The following is a 19,422-nucleotide window of genomic DNA, read 5'->3' on the forward strand; positions in this document are numbered from 1 at the left end:
ATGCTTAATCAGGTAGAGATGATTCACTTGAGAAAACCTGCATCGTGACCTTTCATGAGTTTCTGAGAGCAGACAGGCTGTCAGATTTTTATGGAGAAAAGAGGTGTAATCAACTAGTGCTTATGATGACCTTTTAATAAGTAAATGGTCGAGGCAGGCACACGTTCTGAACAGAATAAGAAATTGGATTTGCCAGTCTATTGCCTGCTGGGGGAGGTGATGAAATCCATCCTTATGCCTGTTCTACTACCCCATTGCAGCTAATATATATAAACATGTATATATATATATACATGTGTATATATATGTGTGTATTAACAGCTGAACAGTGCACGGGAGACAAAAATATTGTGGAGTAGAGAAGAGAAGAGGAGTAGGGAGGAAGACCCTTGGCATGACCTACCTGGGGTCTGGCTCAGACCACTGATCCCGTGCCTGCAGGATCCCCCTGGCCCCCAAACTCTCGCTCCAGCACTTCCGGGGGCTACCGTGCAGAACAAGGCTCTCGGGCCGGCACGAACCGTCCCCCGCCGGCTCCCCTCCGCCCTGCGGACACCCGGCAGCGGCGGGCGGGAGGGAGGAGGGAGGGAAGCGGGGGGGAGCGTTGTTCCGTGGAAGCCGGTGCCGGGTCGAGCCCCGGGCCACCGGCTGCTGCAGCGACAGGTGCGGTGTCGGCCCCCGGCTAAAAGCAGCATCCGCGCCAAGCACTGCCCGCCGCGCCGCCGGCGGGACACCGGGCAGGGGATAAAAGTCATGGGGCGTCGAGGGACCGGCGGGAGCCATGAGAGTCGGCGGGGGGGCGGAGGATGCCGTCGGGGCCGGCGCGGAGCCGGAGGGCTCCGCGAAGGACGGCGGGGGGGCTGCGGGTGCCCTGAGAGCCGTCGGGGGGCCGCCGGTCAGCGTTCGGCGGCGGCGGCGGCGGGGAGGCGGCGGCCGTCGGGCAGCAGCCAACGCCCGGGAGCGGGACCGCACGCACAGCGTCAACGCGGCCTTCGGCGCGCTCCGCCGGCTCATCCCCACCCGTCCGTCCGACCGCCGGCTCTCCAAGGTGGAGACGCTGCGCTTGGCCTCCAGCTACATCTCCCACCTGGCCAACGTGCTGCTGCTGCAGCGGCGGCAGCCCGAGGGCACGGCCGCAGCCCAACCCTGCCCGCAGCCCGGTCCGCAGCCCGGTTCCGCAGCCCCGCGGTCCATCTGCACCTTCTGCCTCAGCGAGCAGCGGAAGCGGGTAAGGGGCGGCTCCCCCAACATCTCGCTTGGTGCAGGGAGATGGTGTCATGCGGAGGGGTTGGTTCTCGGGGGGGGATTGTCCCAGCCGAGGGCTCGGGGACAGCCCCCGGTACCTCCAAACCTGTGTTTTGTTTTGTTTTGTTTTGTTTTGTTTTGTTTTGTTTTGTTTTGTTTTGTTTTGTTTTATCCCTCCTGCAGCACCGAGAAGGAGAGAAACCGCTGCCTGGTCCAGCTTTGAGCTGATTCTGGGAGGAGCTGGTGCCGATGTTGTGCTGCCCGCAGGGCTGCCCGGGGTAACACGGTCGCCCTCACGCCCCATGTTTACACTTCAATAACGCAGCCCTCACAAAAGTGACTTTTTAAGCCTCTGCGCTTTGTTTCACATCGTGACAGGTTTATTCAGGGCGGCTCGCCCGTGAAAATGAACCCCGCTGGGACAGCTGCAGCTGCTGCAGCCGCTATTTTAGTGAGAGAAATGTTAAACCTTAGCAGCCGAGCCCCCGATGTCTCCTCAAACCTGTGTCACAGAGATGAAACCTGAACTCCCAAACAAACACACGGTGCCTGCGAGGCAGGGGAAGCTCTCACGGACACATCGTGCTAGATGCCCTCAGCCCAGCTTGGGCTGCAGGCAGCTCTGCCGCCCACTCCTCCTGCTGCACCTTCATTCTTGGGAGGGCTGGGGGGCAGAGACCGACAGCTGCCATGCTCGGGAGGTTATTTTTTTTTTTTTAAGGTGTTCAAAGAAAGCCAGACAGCTTCCAGAGAAGGCACAACAGTTCGCCGTGTGGGGAGACACAGCAGCGCATCGACAGGGGGTATAGCCAGGGGGAGAAGGGAGAAGTGCTGCATGTGCAATGAAGGCTGCGAGTCGTGCCAGTACTTTAAATAGCACGGGATTTGCCTAAATCTGGCTGGCAAGCACGGGGTAGGGAGGGTTTCCCGAGGGCTCTCTAAATTTACCCGTCACCCAGGTCACTCCCAAATCGTGCCTGTACATCACTGATGTCATTTATTTCCCCTCAAAACAAATTTGCATGCCATGTTTTCAGTTTTGGACACTAACGAAGCAGCAGGAAAACCCAAGGAATGCTGCTTTCCTAAACCCCAGGAGTGGTGGATTTAAAAAAAATTATCTAGTTTATTTTTGCAGTGTTTTCTATAGTTACTTATAATCTATTTGATAAGGCCTTAATTAACTTTAACTTGATACTTGGGGAGGCACTGAATTTATGACCTTGGTAACTGCACCACTCAGAGAAGTGCTGCAAAGAATATTTCTCTTTTTTTCCCTTCCCTGATTCCATCTGTGCTGTTCTCCTGGCCAGCTTTACTGCTTTGGCCAAATGTGAGGACTGAAGAAGCAGCACTGCATTGCTTACTTTACTTTCTGTCTCGATTTTCCTCCTCCTCCCCTAATTACAAAGGAAATTTTGCCAATTATTATGAAGAGCTTGGCAAGAACACGATTTTAATATATTGCTCATGCAATTTCACATTTTCAGTTTTCCTTCTGCCCTTCCCAACATGCACTGACCGCCTTTACCACAATGAACAAAAATTGGCTGTACCTACAGAACCTGCCATTAACTCCTCCTTTAAAATCCTAGTCAAGAAAAACAACGAACCAAAGTTCCAGCAGTTCCACATCATGTCAGTACATTCACTTACTAAAAGCTACAGGCTGCATTTTACTGGACTGAGAAGAGTTTTTCTTTTTAAGAGGGTTCTATCATTAATTATTTTTTTTAATAGGGTTTTGGTTTTTTTTTTCCAAATTGCTGCCAGATTATGATCTTTGTTTTGCTTTGGCATCGATTTATGAAGCTGGAACTCTTTCATGTTTATACAGAGTGCTTTTTAATTTCTACTATATCAGCATGTGTGTGGGTATAGATTTTTACAAAAAAGTCTTCCAGCTGTTTGGTTTTGGTTTTTTAAATTAATTTGAAAAAGTTTGTCTTTAAAAAATGTACTTAATAATTAAAGCCAATCTCACAGTTAAGCTCTACATTCTCTGGTTAAGTTCTACATGAACACACTAAACCAAAGCATCTGACCTGCTTTTCAATTAGTACCAGTCTAGTCTTTTAACTATCATTCAGCATGATACCCTGAAGTGGCAAAAAATTGCTGTTTCAATCAATTTTAGGAAAATTTTGCACTGAATGCTCTGAATTTTGCAATCCGTAAGAAAGGCAATGAAATAAATACTTTCAGGTTTTCAAAACATTGCTATTGCAATTTTAAGAGTAGTTCTTGGCAAATGCAGCATATTTGGATTTCATAGAGATGTTTCTATTTAGTAGGATATATCTATAATTAGATATTAAAGGAAATCTTTGTAAAAAAGTGAGGTCCACGTCTGCACCATGGTGTTAGCTGAAAGCTCATGAGTTGAAACTCTCCTGAATCATTTGCGCAATTTCATAGGAATTTGGTGTTCCCACTTTAAATGGGATTTCATCTCCCCATTTTTCCTAACAGTCACACAAAATGCTTTTCAATGACAAAAGCAGGAGCAGACTGTTACAACTTGGCCATATCTCCTGTTTATTGTGGCTCAGAGTAGCATTAAATTCTTTCCTCATCACTCAGGATAAACTGTTGAATTCAACTGGGCTTGAAGATTTCAGTATAATGCTCACTGTTTCATTTACTAAATAATACTGGAATTGCATTTACACTGATTGACTGTGGCAGAAATTAGGCCCCAGAGCACTGTGGCCCAAATATTCATGATATAGACATACAATATCCATCCAAAACAATTATGACAGTGATTTCTCTAAGGAACAGCCCCCCAGGCCTGCATTTGTACATATGTAACACTGTGTATTTAAATGGGGAAAAATGGGGACAGATCCTTCCCTTTGCTAAACTTTGTTTTTAACTTAAAACTTTTCTACCCTCAGGAGCAAAAAAGAAAATACAGGATTGAGCTGTTGCTGTGTAATTGGTTTTCTACAAATCCAGGGGAAAAAAAGAATTGAGGTTCTAGAGACACAGAGTAATTGAGTGCTCAGATTTCCCATATAAAGAGCTCACTCATCATTAGGCATTTTATTGATGTTTTACTGTATGAGTTTGTGTGTCTTGTCAGTTCTATTTTTATAATCAGTTGCTGGAGAGGCATTGTTTGTAGCATGCACAAATACATATTTATAAGCCAAAACTTTTGAAACACAGCTGTCTAAAAGTATGTACCTTAACTCATGGGAGGGCACTGAAATGATGTAAGTTTTGCAGAGGAGCCAAGCACCTCTTCTTCTGCTGAAGACATTAGCTTTTTCCACACATTTTAAGTGCATTCTGTTTTGTAGGTAAGAACAGAGTCATGCCTAATGCCAATCCCATTCTGTAAACGCTTGGCTATTCAATTTACATGATGCATGAATAAAGCAAAATGGTGAGATATACACCATTTGATCTCAGGTCCTATTAAATGATTGTTAAAATATCCCAAGCAGAGTACTTTGTATAAATCATTGTCCTTAGCCTGGTACATCACAGCATAAAACCAGCATTAAGCCAAAGGAATAAATCATGTTGTTTGAATTTACTGGCTAAGTTTAAAGAAGTATTTGAGCATAATACTTGGTTATGAATTAATCATAATGTAAGTCAAAGTACTTTCATATACTAGCTACTATTTTCAGTTCTGGCCCACAAAAAGGAAGTTTCCTCTCTAATGCCATCTTGGAAAATCTTCTTAATAAAAATCTGTATTTGTTTGCAAAATATGCTTATATTTGCTAAAATAAATGGTATTTTTGTTACAAATTTAAACAACAAACTAAGGTGGCAGTTCTTTTCTATGGTCATCTCATTATGATACAAGTACTTAACCCATTTCTTTACCTTTTTCAAACTTATCTATACAAGATTTCAGCAGCATATGTGTGTGTGTGTATGTTTAAGCATGGCCAGCAGGTCAAGGGATAAAACTCTGTCCCTCTACATGTCAGGTGAGACCTCACATGCAGTACCAAGTCCAGCTCTGGAGCCTCCAGCACAGAGTGGGTCCAGAAGAGGACCATGAAGACTATGAGAGGGATGAGGCACCTTCCCTAAAAGAAAGGCTCCTAGAGTTGGAGTTGTTCAGCCTGGAGAAGAGAAGGTTCCAACTTTCTTGTTGCCTTTCAGTATCTAAAGGGAGCTTACAAGAAAGATGGGGACAAACTTTTTCATAGAGCCTGTAGTGGTGGGACAAGAGGTAATGATTTTAAGCTAAAGGAGAGTAGATTTAGGCTAGGTTTAAGGAAGAAATTTTTTACTATGAGGGTAAGCACAGATTGCCCAGAGAGGCAGGAGATGCTGCATCCATGGAAACATTCAAGGTCAGGCTGGATGGGAAGATGTCCCTGCTCATTGCAGGGGGGTTGGACTAGATGACCTTTAAAAGGTCCTTTCCAACACAATTATTCAATGATTCTGTGTATGGATGTACATACTACAGGACTGCCAACATGGCTGCATAAGACCAGTAGCTTTTAAAACCTTTACTGTGGACCAGTTATGTTCTGGAGGCAGCATTCTCATCCTGTGAACTCTCCCCCTCTTTAGCACTGAGAAAGTCACACAGCATTTACACTAGTGGTTAATATTGAGCTATGCAGCCAACACAAGCCACTTAACCCTCCCTATGTCTATTCCCACTACCAAAGTTCAGTGCACTGAGATTTAGATTTCTCACACACCACTGAACATGCATCCTGGCTTTCATGAAATTGTAGGGTTTAATCTGCAAGTCACACATATCCTCCACTGTTGTGCACCTGGCAGTAAAGAAGAAGGGTGGAAAGCTTGGAAAAATTAAAAAGGGAGTTCCTCTGCTCAGGGCCTGCATGACATTGTGCCAAATAGAGAGGGAGCTGGAGGGAGGGAAAGGGTAGAGGAAGGATAAAGGGACAAAGAGGGGAGAGGTTGATTTACCAATGGAATCTCAGCAGTCTCCAGCATCAAATAAACAAATCAGAACCCAAGTAAAAGAGCCTACAGAATCAGCGTGTTTCCCTATACACAATTTCCTTTTGATGGTGCCTGGTTTCATGGTTCCTGAGGCAACAACTTGCAGACATCAAATGTAACAGGAAGGGCTGCTCAGTCAAGTGACTACATTAAAACTCTGCCAAATTTACTCTGTGAAAAAAATCTACTTGTCATCAAAAGTATTCTCTGTGGCCCTTTCTGAAAGGCAAATAGTAGATAAATATTTAATAATTGTATTTAATCTTACATAGTCACATACTCCTCCCTTAAATATACTCCATATGAGACTGTATGAGCCATTGCTATAAAAATTTAAACATATATAAAGCACATTGAAAATCTGAGACACAAAAGCCTTTGATTTCATTGGTTACCAGATTCTTTCAAAATTCAAATTCCTTCCACCAAAAAAAAAAAAAAAAAACCAAAAACTTTTTTTGTGTTTTGGCCTGTTGCACTGTGAGACACTAGATACTGCTTGGAGAGAATTTCACACAAAAAAACCGTATAAAACCTAAACCAGCTGTCTAAATGTCACTTTTCAGAAGAGGGTAGTGATGACTTGATTGATAGGAAGAGCTAGTGGATAATATCAGACTAAGAGAAAGAGTTTATATAAAATCAGCTAAAGAAGACAGCGTGGTACCAAGGCAAAAGAATTGGGGGATATATTATAGCAGGAATCCTTTGAAGGTTGAAGAAAACTGTTTCCAAAGAAGCAGCATGGGGACTGTGGGAGAGGAAGAGAAAATTATTACTGGGATGAAAAGTACCATAGAGTTTTGTGACAGCTAAGGGGGGAGGGAAAAAAAAAAAAAAAAAAAGAAAACGTTACATAATAGCGAGAAGAACTGAACTGGCTGCTCTGAACGTATGTCTTCAAAAACTTTTTCAAAATTTGCATCTCCATACCTAGCCAGGCAGCCCAGTGTCTTATTTCAAATGAAGTCCTTTTTGCTACTACAACATAATGTGGAGCTACCGAAACCTTGAAGGTTCATCCCACTTTTGAATTTGTAATGATTGCAGGCTTCCCCAGGAGAAGAAGGAGAAAGAGAGGACATCAATAAAGAAGGGGAGCCAGTAGCCCACCTAGGAGAATATTCTGTTGTGTCAAGTGAGCTCCCAGTTCAAGTCCAGGTCAACACTTTTTCTTACAAATGCTCTAATTTTTGTTTCTCTCCTTCATTCTCTGGCCAGGAGGTGCATTCAAGGAAAATTTGGTGTCTAATTTTTTAGACAGCCTCTGGTGAGAGGTCCATATCTGGGTGTTTAGCTCTGCAAGGACTATTGGGATGAGCTGGGCAATCAAAGGGGTTTCCGTTCTTGTCATTTCAATTAATATTTAGATATTTACATCACATAGGCAACTAGGAAAGGTCCTCATGGATTGCTGTGCCTGAATTATTCCTAATTGCAAATCAGGATGTATATATGCCTGCATTTTCCCCAGCAGAAAGCAAATTTAAGGTAGTCCTGTTTTCTAACCCCTCAAATTGCGTCAGTGGGTCACTGGAACTTTTTGTGTTCCCTCTCAGAAGCTAAAATGAGGTAAATTACTTAAGTTAAAAAAAAACTAACCAAGCAAAACACACACACACAAAACCCAAACCCAAAAACCACAAGAAATCTACCTCAGTAATAGGCACAAGTTGCTCCTGAGGAGATCCCAATTGGGCACAAGAGGGAATTTTTCACCATGAGGACAGTTAAACATTGGAATGGCCTCCCAGGGAAGTGGTAGATTCTCCCACTTTGGAAAGTTTTTAGTCTGAGCTTGACAGAGTGCTGAGACATCTCATACAAACAACAGGATTAGAAGGGTTGGACCAGATGCTCTTTGAGGTCTCTTCCAACCTGACATTCTGTAATTCTATGATTTGTCATCCTGATGCACCTAGGAAACTGCCCCCTGGTCTGGTGCTGAATGAAATGTTCATGTTATAAAATATTAAGATCCCAACTGCTTTAGAAAGGCCTTATCTTCTCCCAGTCATTTACTATGTTCACATCACAGCAGCATTGTGAGGTTTTAATTAAACAGTTGGAAATTGCTATGGGTTTTTTTTTTTGAAGAAGAAGAAGCCAATATAAATAAGATAATTATACTGAAATGGATGATGAAATAAGTAAGTGATAGAAGTAATTCTGCTTGTTATGGCCTCTCTCTAGCATCTGATTGTCTTTCCTTCACATTATTAAAATAAACCCTACTTTCCGACCCTATGTATGCAGATCATTTTTAAAAGCAAAGATTAGAAGAAAAGGTAAATCTTTCAAGAAGGAAATTGTGCATGGCAGAAAGAGGAGGCATCTGTCAGGCCCAGATAAGATCAGACAGCTGTGCTCAATCCTGAAAGGGTGTCCTGAAGCCCAGTTTTCCCAGGAAAATAACATCTTTAGTATGAAAAGCAGCAAAATGTAATGAAGTCTCCAAACAAGTATGTAGAGCTCATTTTTATCTAAAACACCAACCCTATATCAGGAGAAAAAATGCAGGATGAGAGGAGGATAACATCTTTACCAAACAGTAAAAAAATAAGGTGTGGGAGGATCATTTCGCTTTATATTCTCCATTAAGTTAATCCTTTAGATTAGAATCAAAGGTAAGAGGTGACTTCAGCAACAATAATCACTGCAGAGAGCTGCCAGAATAGGAAGAGGCTGGGATACATGATGCCTGGGACAGGCTACAGGACTAGAGGTGGTTAAAAGGGCAATGAGAAATAAAATTAGGTGGAAATTTAACAGCAGCCTTGCAGCAGCTAAAGGGAAAAGCAGAGCCAGGCTTCTGTGTTGGAATGAAATACACACAATGAAAGGAGATGCAGCAACAATCACCAGCTGCAATAAGGAAATTTTTATTTTTTGTTTTTTATTTAAGGAGAAATGTTCCTCACCAGAAGCATGGTTAAGCACTGAAACAGCTTGTCCAGGGAGGTTGTGGAAGCTGCCTCCTCAGAGAGTTTCAGAGCTTGATATGGCAAGGCCCCAAGAAATCTGGTCTAACTTTAAAGTCAGCCTTGCTCTGACAATGGAGGGTGTATTTAATAAATCAAGAGGTCCTTTTAAATCTATTTTTTCCCAATAATTCCATGAATTTATGAGCTTATGGCTCTCTGTAAAGGAAGACTCTTTAACAGAATAGTAAAAAAACTTGAAAAATGCAAGGATTTCATGGGAAAACATCTATAATTCTGCACAGTGCCAGGATCTGTTATTCCAGATTAAAATGATGGGCATCCAGGTATGCATAGAAACAGGAGAGTGAAACTGATTCTTGGGGAAAGGAGGGGCTGAGGTTGCCTAAAAAGAGGGATTTCCAAACACAGAAGGAGTCAGAGGCAGGGGTCTATTTCTATCACAAGGGCCTTTCAGGTCTGTTCTGTTCCTGCACTAGTAAAAGGGTTTTAATGATTTGTTTGGATAATGGGTTAAAATTGAAGTTTACAGGTTATACCTTTGGAGGGTTGGATTAGAATTAGAGATTAAATCAGAGACAAAATTAAAAGGAGAAATGTTCCTTAAAAGGTGCACTTCAATATAGAAATGTATGTTGTTGTACAAATGGATAGGAATAATCCACTGCACAAACAAAAGATGGAGAATGAAAAGCAGAAAATGGTTTTGGTGTTGCATATCAGAAACATGACAAACTTCTGCAAGAACAGTCAACCTCACATAGGATGAGTGTTTCACCAAGATCCCCTTCAGCACTGCTATCTAAAATTCTTAAAAATTCCCTGAGGTCTACCTGAAATGCCTCACCAGGTGGAAAATCTGTTGAAAACTGTAACTTGAAAGAATACTGTGGGTAGAGAAATACACAGTTGTTAACTACTGGGTTTGTGCAAATGAAATGATGGAGAGGGACTTAGGGCTGTGAATGTCAAGATAGGAAACAGTGAGACAGGATATCTGCAGTTCACTAACTAGTAAAGTTCCACCAAAGACACCTGCAGTAGTATAAAAAGGAATTATGAGACCCTGGAATTTGTAAAGAACATGGTGCTGCCAGTGATTGGAGCCTGACAATCTGCTAAATACATTGATATACAGCAATTAGCATATCAGTAAGGCACAGCAGAAATTTTAGCATTGTGATAAGAGGGATAACAAACTGATTCAAGATATATGCATTGGGAACAGGATCCAGGCTGCAGGGTAGTAAGGTCCTACTGTGGGCTGCTTTGTTGCAATGCAACCGATTATTTTTATTTACCACAGTGCTCAAAGAATATCTGAGTGGAAAAGACAGGCTTTAATAACAGGTGCTGTGAAAGATAACAGCACATCTGAGAGTTTCTGGATGAGGGAGTCTCTGGAACACTCACTATCTATAGAGGGTAGGTGCTAAGCATCTCCCCAGGACTAGCCAAGTGTAGGTCAGGAGCACTGAAGCAGTGGCCAGCAAGCTAGACCCAAAGAAAACCAGAAAACAACAGCAATCCACAGCATTCCTGCCCAATATAGGTCTGAACCCAGCAGGATAAAAATCAAAGACTCCTTTTCTGCCACACAAACCATACCACTGCTTATTTTAGCATCTGTAATGAGATGGAGCAGAAACAAAATGCACATTCTGGTGTGACTTTACATCCAGCAAAAGCCATAACATTGCTGGGGACTTTGTGACATGAGGCAAAACATCAGCTGGCATATCTCAGCTGTCACTGACACTTGACAAATGAGCAGATCCTCTCCTGTGCAGAAAGTGCCATCTCGGTGTGTTTGCCCAGGCTCACGTGAGCCAGATTTCCCCAGGATGGGAAAAACACCCCTGCTCTTGACATGTTTTCATTAATCTGGTTAAACTGTTTGATTATATCTATTTAAAAGCCTCTTTCTCATTTCTATAATGGATCTTATGGCCTCAAAGAGTACAAAGGGGTCCAAAAGTAACTGTAATTAAGAATTAGTGACTTTATTTTCACTGACATTATTTATAGGTAGTGATCTTCTCATAGTGGTTTAATTATCATCTGATTCTGAAGGCTAATAATTTCACTCCATTGCCCTACAAATCTGGCTCTCTGTCAGAACTAGTTTAACAGATGCCTAAAATTAAAAAAAAAAAAAAAAAAAAAAGTGTAGAATCTAAGTAATGTAGAAAATGAAGGCTGTTAAAAGACAAGGCTGGACAATTCCTGCACCACCCCTTTGGAATGAGCTGCTCACCACCTCCGTCTGCTGAAAGTTACTGTCTGTACCAGCAGAAACAGATCTTGGAGGTACCACTGTTCCTGGATGGATATAAAAGCTTAAACAGTAGAGTTTCAATGGACACATCAAACCATTAGTTGTGGTGGTTAGTTAAAGATGCTGTTCCTTTGACCAGTGCCAGCCTGGGGGAAATTAAAAAAAAACACCCTCCCATGGGGTTACTTGATGATATGTGGTGCATTGTGTGAGCTTTCTTGTGAATCCCTGACAAGTCAATCTGCTATGAACTAGAATATTCCATCAAGTAATGTCCAAATCAGTCAGGATGGGTACTCCCATTTGGGGCAGAAATGAAGCCTGCAGCTCCCAATAATACCTCTTGTTCTGATTTTATATGAAACTACAGCAAAAACAAATTTCATGGCACTGATTAAGTGTCATGTTCACTAAATTTTAGTATCCCATTATGGATCTTTTTGTATTGGTGTTTTTGTATGCTGCACTGCGAGTAAGAAAAATCAAATTTCAGGTGCTTATAAGCATGATAAATAGGCACCGAAGTGGCCTTGAGCACTGTGATGTTGTAACAGACAGGAAATTGAAGCATTTAATATTCTGAGGTGCCTGAGCCCTCTGCAGATGGCTCTCGGATACTTGTTAGTAACCTGGCAAAGTAAAACCAAAAAAAAACCCACCCAATTTTGTTGGGGTTTGGTTTTTTTGCTTTGCTTTTACACTGGCAAAATAAATGGTTTTAATGCATGCAATATAATGTGAGCTATAATCATATGAACACTAACTTACAGTTGTTATTTTTGGTGAACATCTCGAAACGAAATTGATGCAAGATTTTGCAAGACCCTTGTAGAGTCACAAACCTCCAATTTCATGAGATTATCGTTAATTTCTGTGTTAATTAGGAGCTTTGTGGAATTTAATTCAAGGTTGCTGACAGAAAGGCTTGTGATCAGGAGTATTTTAAACTTGTGACTGACAGGGACAGCAGTGTAACAGTCAGTTGTTTTAGTTGGACTGTGTGTTCTGCTCATCTTCACAACCCAACACCTCATTAAATAAGGTAGTGCTTAATAAGCCATTAAAAAATGTACATATATTTGAACAACTTCATCTTTGTATAAACCTGCATTTTATAACTGAATATACAATTAAAATGCAGAAATCACATTATGTGCTTTCATTTTATTGCCTTTTTTTCATCTGGCATGTATACCTGGGGAAAGAAATGAACTAATAGAAAAATAGATCACCTGAAAATATTTATACATCTCAGAATTCACTTAGGCATTCACTTTCAGTGAATTAAGACATTATCAGCAGGTATCTGATAAGTAGGTGCCATTAGCACATACATAAAGATAAATTTTAATATCTTTTATTGCAGTGAAACTGTAGAGGTTTAATATTTTTAATTTAAGAGTTTCTCTGGCTTAAATTTTCATATACAGGGAAGTGTCACAATTCTGAAATAAAGCTTAGTGTTAAAAAAGTCCCTTAAAAAGTTGTGTTTAAAAAGTGATACTTCCTTCCAAGACTGCGAGGCGCTTGTGGAAAACTTTCTTAACAGGAACGTCCCTAATTCCCCAGCAAGAATAATTGTGTATCTTTCAATAAATTAGCTTATTTGGGTTGTAGGTCTGATCAAATGTGTAAAGAATGTAAGAGATTAGATCAACAAAATGGCTGTTACTCAGCAATATACACAGGTGTGACCCTGCAAAGGTCAATAGCTAAACACTTTGTTCAAGTATGGAAAGTTAAAAATAGACTGTGTGAGTGTAGGTTATATAAATTGGTGTAGTACAGAAGCTTTCAAAGGCCAATAACAGTGAAAAAGTGTATTTAATTACCTAAAATTGGATTGACCTGTACATGAGAAAGATATGAAATATGAGCAACCCAGCAGCTTCATGAAAGAAATGAAATGGTACTTTATAAGATTATTAGAATTGCTATAGATTTTTTGAATAATTGTGGCCTTGATTATTTTATCTGCCTTTCCACATGTTCAGTTATTCCCTCCAAGTGAAATTTAATTATTGTTTAAACAGAATCTGAGACCATCCTGAAGCAAAATAACAGAACTAGAAGTGGTACAACAATTCAGTACCTCCCTGCAGCAGTACAGGGAATCCATCCAAAATTAGATTGTGTCCCAGTGTGCTGCAAAACTCCACTTTGTTGGCTCTCATTATGTTATCAGACAAAGCCAAGCCAGCCAAAGGATGAAATCACAGAACTGATGCTTGAATTCCTGCTTCTCCTTTAAATACCTACAATGCCTTACGACCAAACCTTCAGGGCATCTCCCAGCCAGGGATCTCCTTTTCCTTCAGGAGCAGAGAAGGGGAAGAAGGACTCACTGAGGAGGAACTGAGAGAGGAAAAGTAACACAGAGATGATTGTTGGTTTGTGAGCAAGCAGGACAGCTCAGGATTGCAGGGTTTGTGTGATGCATGTGACCTGCAGTAAATATTTTAGAGACTCAGGCAGACCAATTCTACTTGAATCTGGTGCAGAGCAGTAAAATGAACTTTGTTTTGAGATATTCTTCATGCCTTCTATCAGTGGAAAAAAGGTTTTGGAAAATTTACCATCAGTGTTAATCGAACCAAACACCATACTCAGCCATTACTCTGTAAAGGCTGCAGAATCAGGAGCAATATTTGATTCAGCAGCTGTGGAGGCCAAGGTAGAAGACTGATTTAAATTGCATGATGTGATATACTGAAAATAGACAAAAAAAGACTGAGTTTATACACAGTGATTAATCACTAATTTTCTAGGTACATCTTGTCACATTTTCTATACAGCTTAACCTTTTTATAGTACTAGCTATTGTTGGGCCAAAACCATCTTTTAGGTGTAGAAGGTTTTTTAATTCAAAATATACTTCGCACTTGTGTTTCAAGTAATGATTAAGAGCTAGTAAAGATTTTCACATCAGCTAAAACTACACCAGACTGGTGTTATAAATATGCAGAGGCTACAGGGAATAAAAACAACAACAACAGAAGACAATTCAGCAAAGAAAGCTGCTTCTTCTTCAGGATCAAAGACACAAGGGAAAAAGGCAAAAACCACAGAGAAGGTGAATCTGCCTAGGAAGAAAATTATTCTTCAGCAATATGTAAAAAAACGGGGAAATAAGCATCAGAGGTGGAATAAATTGCGGTCAAATATAAAGTAAAGCTAATCTAGGTGTAAGTAAAAGTTCTAAAACTGATATTTAGATTGCTTAATTGTAGATATCCAACTTCCACACCTCCTGCCTCTAAATCATATCAGGGAGAAATATTCCCAGTTTAGGTTTCTAGACTGGGGCACTGAAGTTGGTGTCTGTGACTACTCATCAAGCTGACTACTCTCAGGCTTTGCAGAGATGGGACGCTGACAGCAATGAGGTTGGAAGATGAATGTTACTGAATCCAAAGTCAAACTAAAGCTTTGTCACATTTTAACACTGGCCCAGAAATTAAACCGAGTAGCAGACGCTCTCTATTAATCTCTCTCTCCTCCCTGATAAAGAAAGGAGAGAGAATAAGGGAGAGAGACTTATGGGTTGGAAACTAAACTACACAACTTTAATGAAACAGTAATGATAAATAGGAAAAATTACTAAATATATACAAATATACAGGAAAATGGATACCACATTCCTCCCCCCTTTCCCCCAGTAGCTCTCACGTCACCACCAAGGCTGCAGGGCAGCTCTGGGAAAGTCCAGGCTGGACTCCTGGAGTCGGCAGCAGTTGGGAACTGGAGGCAGGAACACACAGATAAGGGCTGGCACAGATCAGGACCAAAGGCAGAGGAATGGACGGGATCCTTCCAAGATGCCGGGTGAAGGAAGGGAAGCAGGAAAGGCAGGAAGGGCAGGCAGCTGGAAGCTGGAAGCAGGAAATCTTGGCTTGGCCCTCGTGATCCCTCAAATTTATACTGAGGATGACGTATATGGGATGGAATACTCTGTTTGGTCAATTCTGGCATCTACCTTGTCTGTTCCTCCCCAAAGGACGGCTGCAGGTGGGACCTCTTTATCCTCCTGGAGGGTAAAATGTTTTCCTCAGAGCTGAGCAGTGTCCTTGGCTCTGCACACCAGTCTCTAGCAGTAACTATAAACATCAGTGTTCTCAGTGCTAGAAGCACACACTGTCTGAGAAACTTGCTGTTAATTTCAGCAAGTGCAACTACTTACAAGAGACTTAGCTAAAAGCAAAAGTACAAGACAGAAAATCACCTTTATCCTGGCCCAAACCAGGACAAGCTTGGTGGTTTCAAATTGAATAAGTTCACCTTTAATCGAGAAACTCTGATAGCATGATTTGTCTCAGAAATCTCACAAATTCAGGCTCAATAATACAAAATACACTGAATATGTTTTAAAAGGTTGGATGAGCAAATTAGGAACTACACATTCATTAGTTTGGCCACAAGTCTTTAGAACACATTTTAAGGGATTTTTTTTTTTTTTAAATGCAAATAAAAAGAAACAAAAATAACTTACACTGCCCCAGACACCTTTGGCACACTTGGAGACTTTCTCAAGAAAAGAAAAAGCAAAAACAGAACATGAATTGGCAAGGCAAATGAGCATAAGCAAGGAAATACCAGTGCCATCATGGTTTCTGTAATATTCCATGTGCAGTTGTGAATGCTGGCATTAATGCCAGATAATCTGCAGAGCTACGAAGGGAGGGAAAGGAGGAGTGTTGGCCACAATACTGGAGTTATCTTCTATTCTTCAAACACTGGAACCAAACCCTTCACATCCTCCTGGACCCTACCAGGACTGAGCAGATGGAGCCTCACTGAGCTGCCCATCCCAACACAAATCCATAATAAAACTATCAACATTCTGGGTTTCACATGATACCAAAGCTGGGAAACAGGAATAGTACCAAAAGTGCTTCTCACTTAAAGCTTGTGGTGCTCCTAGCAGAGTGTGGAGTTCATGGTTTAACCCATGACTAGCAGCACACAATCAAATCAGAATAAATCAGAATAAATCAGGTTTGCAGTAAAAACCAATACAATCAAAACAAAAGGCCCTTTGTGACAGCACAGTCTGACTCTTTTTTTTTATGGGATGCATCAACTTCAAGCTGCCCTGAGATCCTTGCAATTAAGTCAGAACATATTCCTCAGAGCCTGCACTAAGAGGATGCCTTTCAGCTTGTTTTGGATTTGTTCTTTTAAAAGCCTGACACTTCTCTTTTGCTCCCACTTCAGCTGAAAATAGGATGTATATTTGTTTTTCCTTTTCCAACAGTCAAAGCTATAGAGAACAAATAAAATGAGGATGAAAAATCCTTCTTGCTCAGCTTTTTAATTTAAAGAAATTTTTTCTTTGATTTTTTTTTTTTTTTTCAGTTCCTTGAACTCTTAGGGTCAGTAGAAAATGTGCCATTTAAATATCTCTTTTTCCTGAAACCATAGGAGGTTCCTGAAGCCTCCCATCCCTTTGGGATAAACAAGCTGAGACAAGACTCTTTTATTGTCTTTGCCATGACTGAAGTAAAATTGCTTGCATCACTGGATTACAACCTTATTTTAAAGAGGTTTTCTTAATAAATGGAAAGTAGGAGTCAGAACAGTGAGACAGAACAGAAGAGGTACTCAAGAAGTATAAACTTCAAAAGAGTTTTCTCCTGCTTTGTGGATATCATGTTCTAATTCTGACACATACTTGCTCCTTGTAGAGTAATTCTGACTGAAAACTTTCTTTAAAGAACATTTTCACATAATGCATGATCTTGTGCATCCCAGCCCCTTAGACATGACCCTCCTGATTTGTCAGGATGCGTTCCTGTCTCATTTTATTAAACATTCTGAGGACAATATTAGTTGCAACAGAGTTAAGCAAGGAAGAGAATTTGAAATGGAGTCTTAATTCTGAATTCGCTGATCAATCTTATTCAAATAGAAATAAAGGCTATGGAAGAAACCCAAACAAGAAAAGGAAAACACAGTTTTCTGTGCTTATTTAAAGCGTAAGGATGTCCTAAGGGAACCAGTAAAAGAAAATTAAATTGTACTGAGGAAACCTCCAGCACATCTAGTAAATATTGTAGGAAAGCACAACAACAAAAATCAATAATAAAAAAGGATGCTAAACAAAGCAAGGTAGGAATAAGCCTTTTTCAAATGCATATACTGTAACCTGAGTTAGGACTTCAAAATCATTATTCATAAACCAGGCTGAAAGTCAATAAGTATATTTAACCTGTGTTCACCCTTTTTTTTTTTTTTAAACCACCTGAGTTTATATAAATTACTATGGAAAAACTTTTTGCCTCTGAGATAACTCTTCCTCTAAAGTATGCAACACAGAGGTACAGAAAAAAACCCAAGGAAAATGCACCAGGTACTTATTCTTATTGCATCATATTTTAGAACATAAAGATTAGCTGTATCAAAGTCTTAGAGCATTCAGTACTTATATTTCCACCTTTTTTTTTTTTTCCCCCTCCAAGCTGTGCTTTATCACATGGGTGCACAACTGAGTAGGGGGTCTGACTGACCTCTCTTCTCTTACAAGTCAAAGATGAATGCCCACTTACTATAAATTATCAAATTTTTATGGTCTAATGACAGTTTAAAATACTTTTTTCCCCACTTTAATGCAGTCCTGTCATTAAGACTAACAATCTACACTAGCTAAGAGAATGAGTAAACAAGATTATTTACACGCATGATAGTAATAAGAAGTGGGGAAAGATTCTTTGAAATTTTTTGCAGCTGAACCACTAAAAAGATTTACACGAAGGTCTTTAAGTGTAAAGAGAGCATTGCCAAAGAGGTCTGGCAACCTCTTCTATCAATAAAATACTCCACCTCATAAATATAGCCAAACCCTCAGTTTAAAACTTGATTAAAAGCTAGAAGGATCTTGCTTTGGTAACAGAGAGAGCCCCCCCACCTGGTGTTCAAAGACTGCCTATAAAAATCAGAAAAGTTAACAACATTTTTATAAACTCTTCACTACTGCTGCATCTCCTACACTTTTCCACGAGGCCTTGCACAAGAAAATCAAGGGAATATTTACCTTGAGAGAGCAGAGGTTCAAGTACAGGGCAGAGTTGTACTGAAATCATTTAGGGCTGGGCATAGAATTAAAACTTTACATATTTCTGTGCCTGGATGATCTTTACCTCAGACAAGATGTACAGAAATCCTGCCATACTGAAGACTCATAAAACAGGTATGGAGCCTTATAAGCTTTTGATTTTACCTTCTTTTAGAATGTTCTTTAGTTACATGTTAAATTAGAACAAGTTTGTATCATTTTCTACAATTTTTGTTCATTAGAGATAACCTTCAGGAAGTAATAATTGGGTCTGGATTCAGGTGCAGGGCAGGTTCGGAGTCAAGGTTTGATTTTGTGACTGTACCAAACATATACTCAGAATTTCAAAGCAGCAAGATTTGATCTGTCTCACTGATCAGCAATACTTCAGATCAAAACAACAGAAAGAAAATAGCAGGTTTTCTGTTGCTCAGGATATCAAAATATTCCTCTTTAGTGCCAAAAATGGGCGCAAGATTTTAGCTCACAAGTGTTTTTGAGAGTCCTAGCTTCAAGATCAGTTGTTCATGACATTTCCATCAGCTTGGGTTGCAGCCCATCCAGATCCAAAAAATATGTGTCATCCAGTTTTGGACCTCACCCAAAAGAAAGAGCAGGGATAGATAATCACAGAGCCTAACCCTGAAAGTCTGAATAAAGTGACAAACTTTATGCAGGGCACGCCAGCAGTCAGGTTCTAGTACAAAGAAAAGCAAGGAGTCAAAGTGGTGGGCAAGGAAAAGAGCCTGCTTGTTCCGTGCTTTTTTTTTATGCCATGGTTGTTCATGCACCTTTGGTGTCTGGGGGCAGCAGGTTGCCACCATTTAGACTTTCCTGAGCCAAACTCTACCTTCCAAACAGATATATGGAGAAAGAAATTCACTGGGATGCTATCCAGGTTAGCTTTGCTGATCACTGAATATATCCTGTACAATTTTGCTCCATGAGAT

At 40.8% G+C, this 19,422-nt stretch overlaps 1 protein-coding gene across 1 annotated transcript; it reads left to right on the plus strand.

Moving 5' to 3' along the window:
• The first annotated feature begins 614 nt into the window (after positions 1 to 614).
• On the plus strand, positions 615 to 2,689 carry LOC139797380 (transcription factor 15-like). The gene is made up of 2 exons (XM_071746451.1): positions 615 to 1,228; positions 1,429 to 2,689. Exons 1-2 carry the CDS (start codon positions 782 to 784, stop codon positions 1,471 to 1,473), a joined length of 492 nt encoding a protein of 163 aa, XP_071602552.1. The 5' UTR covers positions 615 to 781; the 3' UTR covers positions 1,474 to 2,689.
• Positions 2,690 to 19,422: the final 16,733 nt, after the last annotated feature.

The sequence above is a fragment of the Heliangelus exortis genome, chromosome 6, assembly GCF_036169615.1.
Source record: "Heliangelus exortis chromosome 6, bHelExo1.hap1, whole genome shotgun sequence".
Lineage (NCBI taxonomy): Eukaryota > Metazoa > Chordata > Aves > Apodiformes > Trochilidae > Heliangelus > Heliangelus exortis.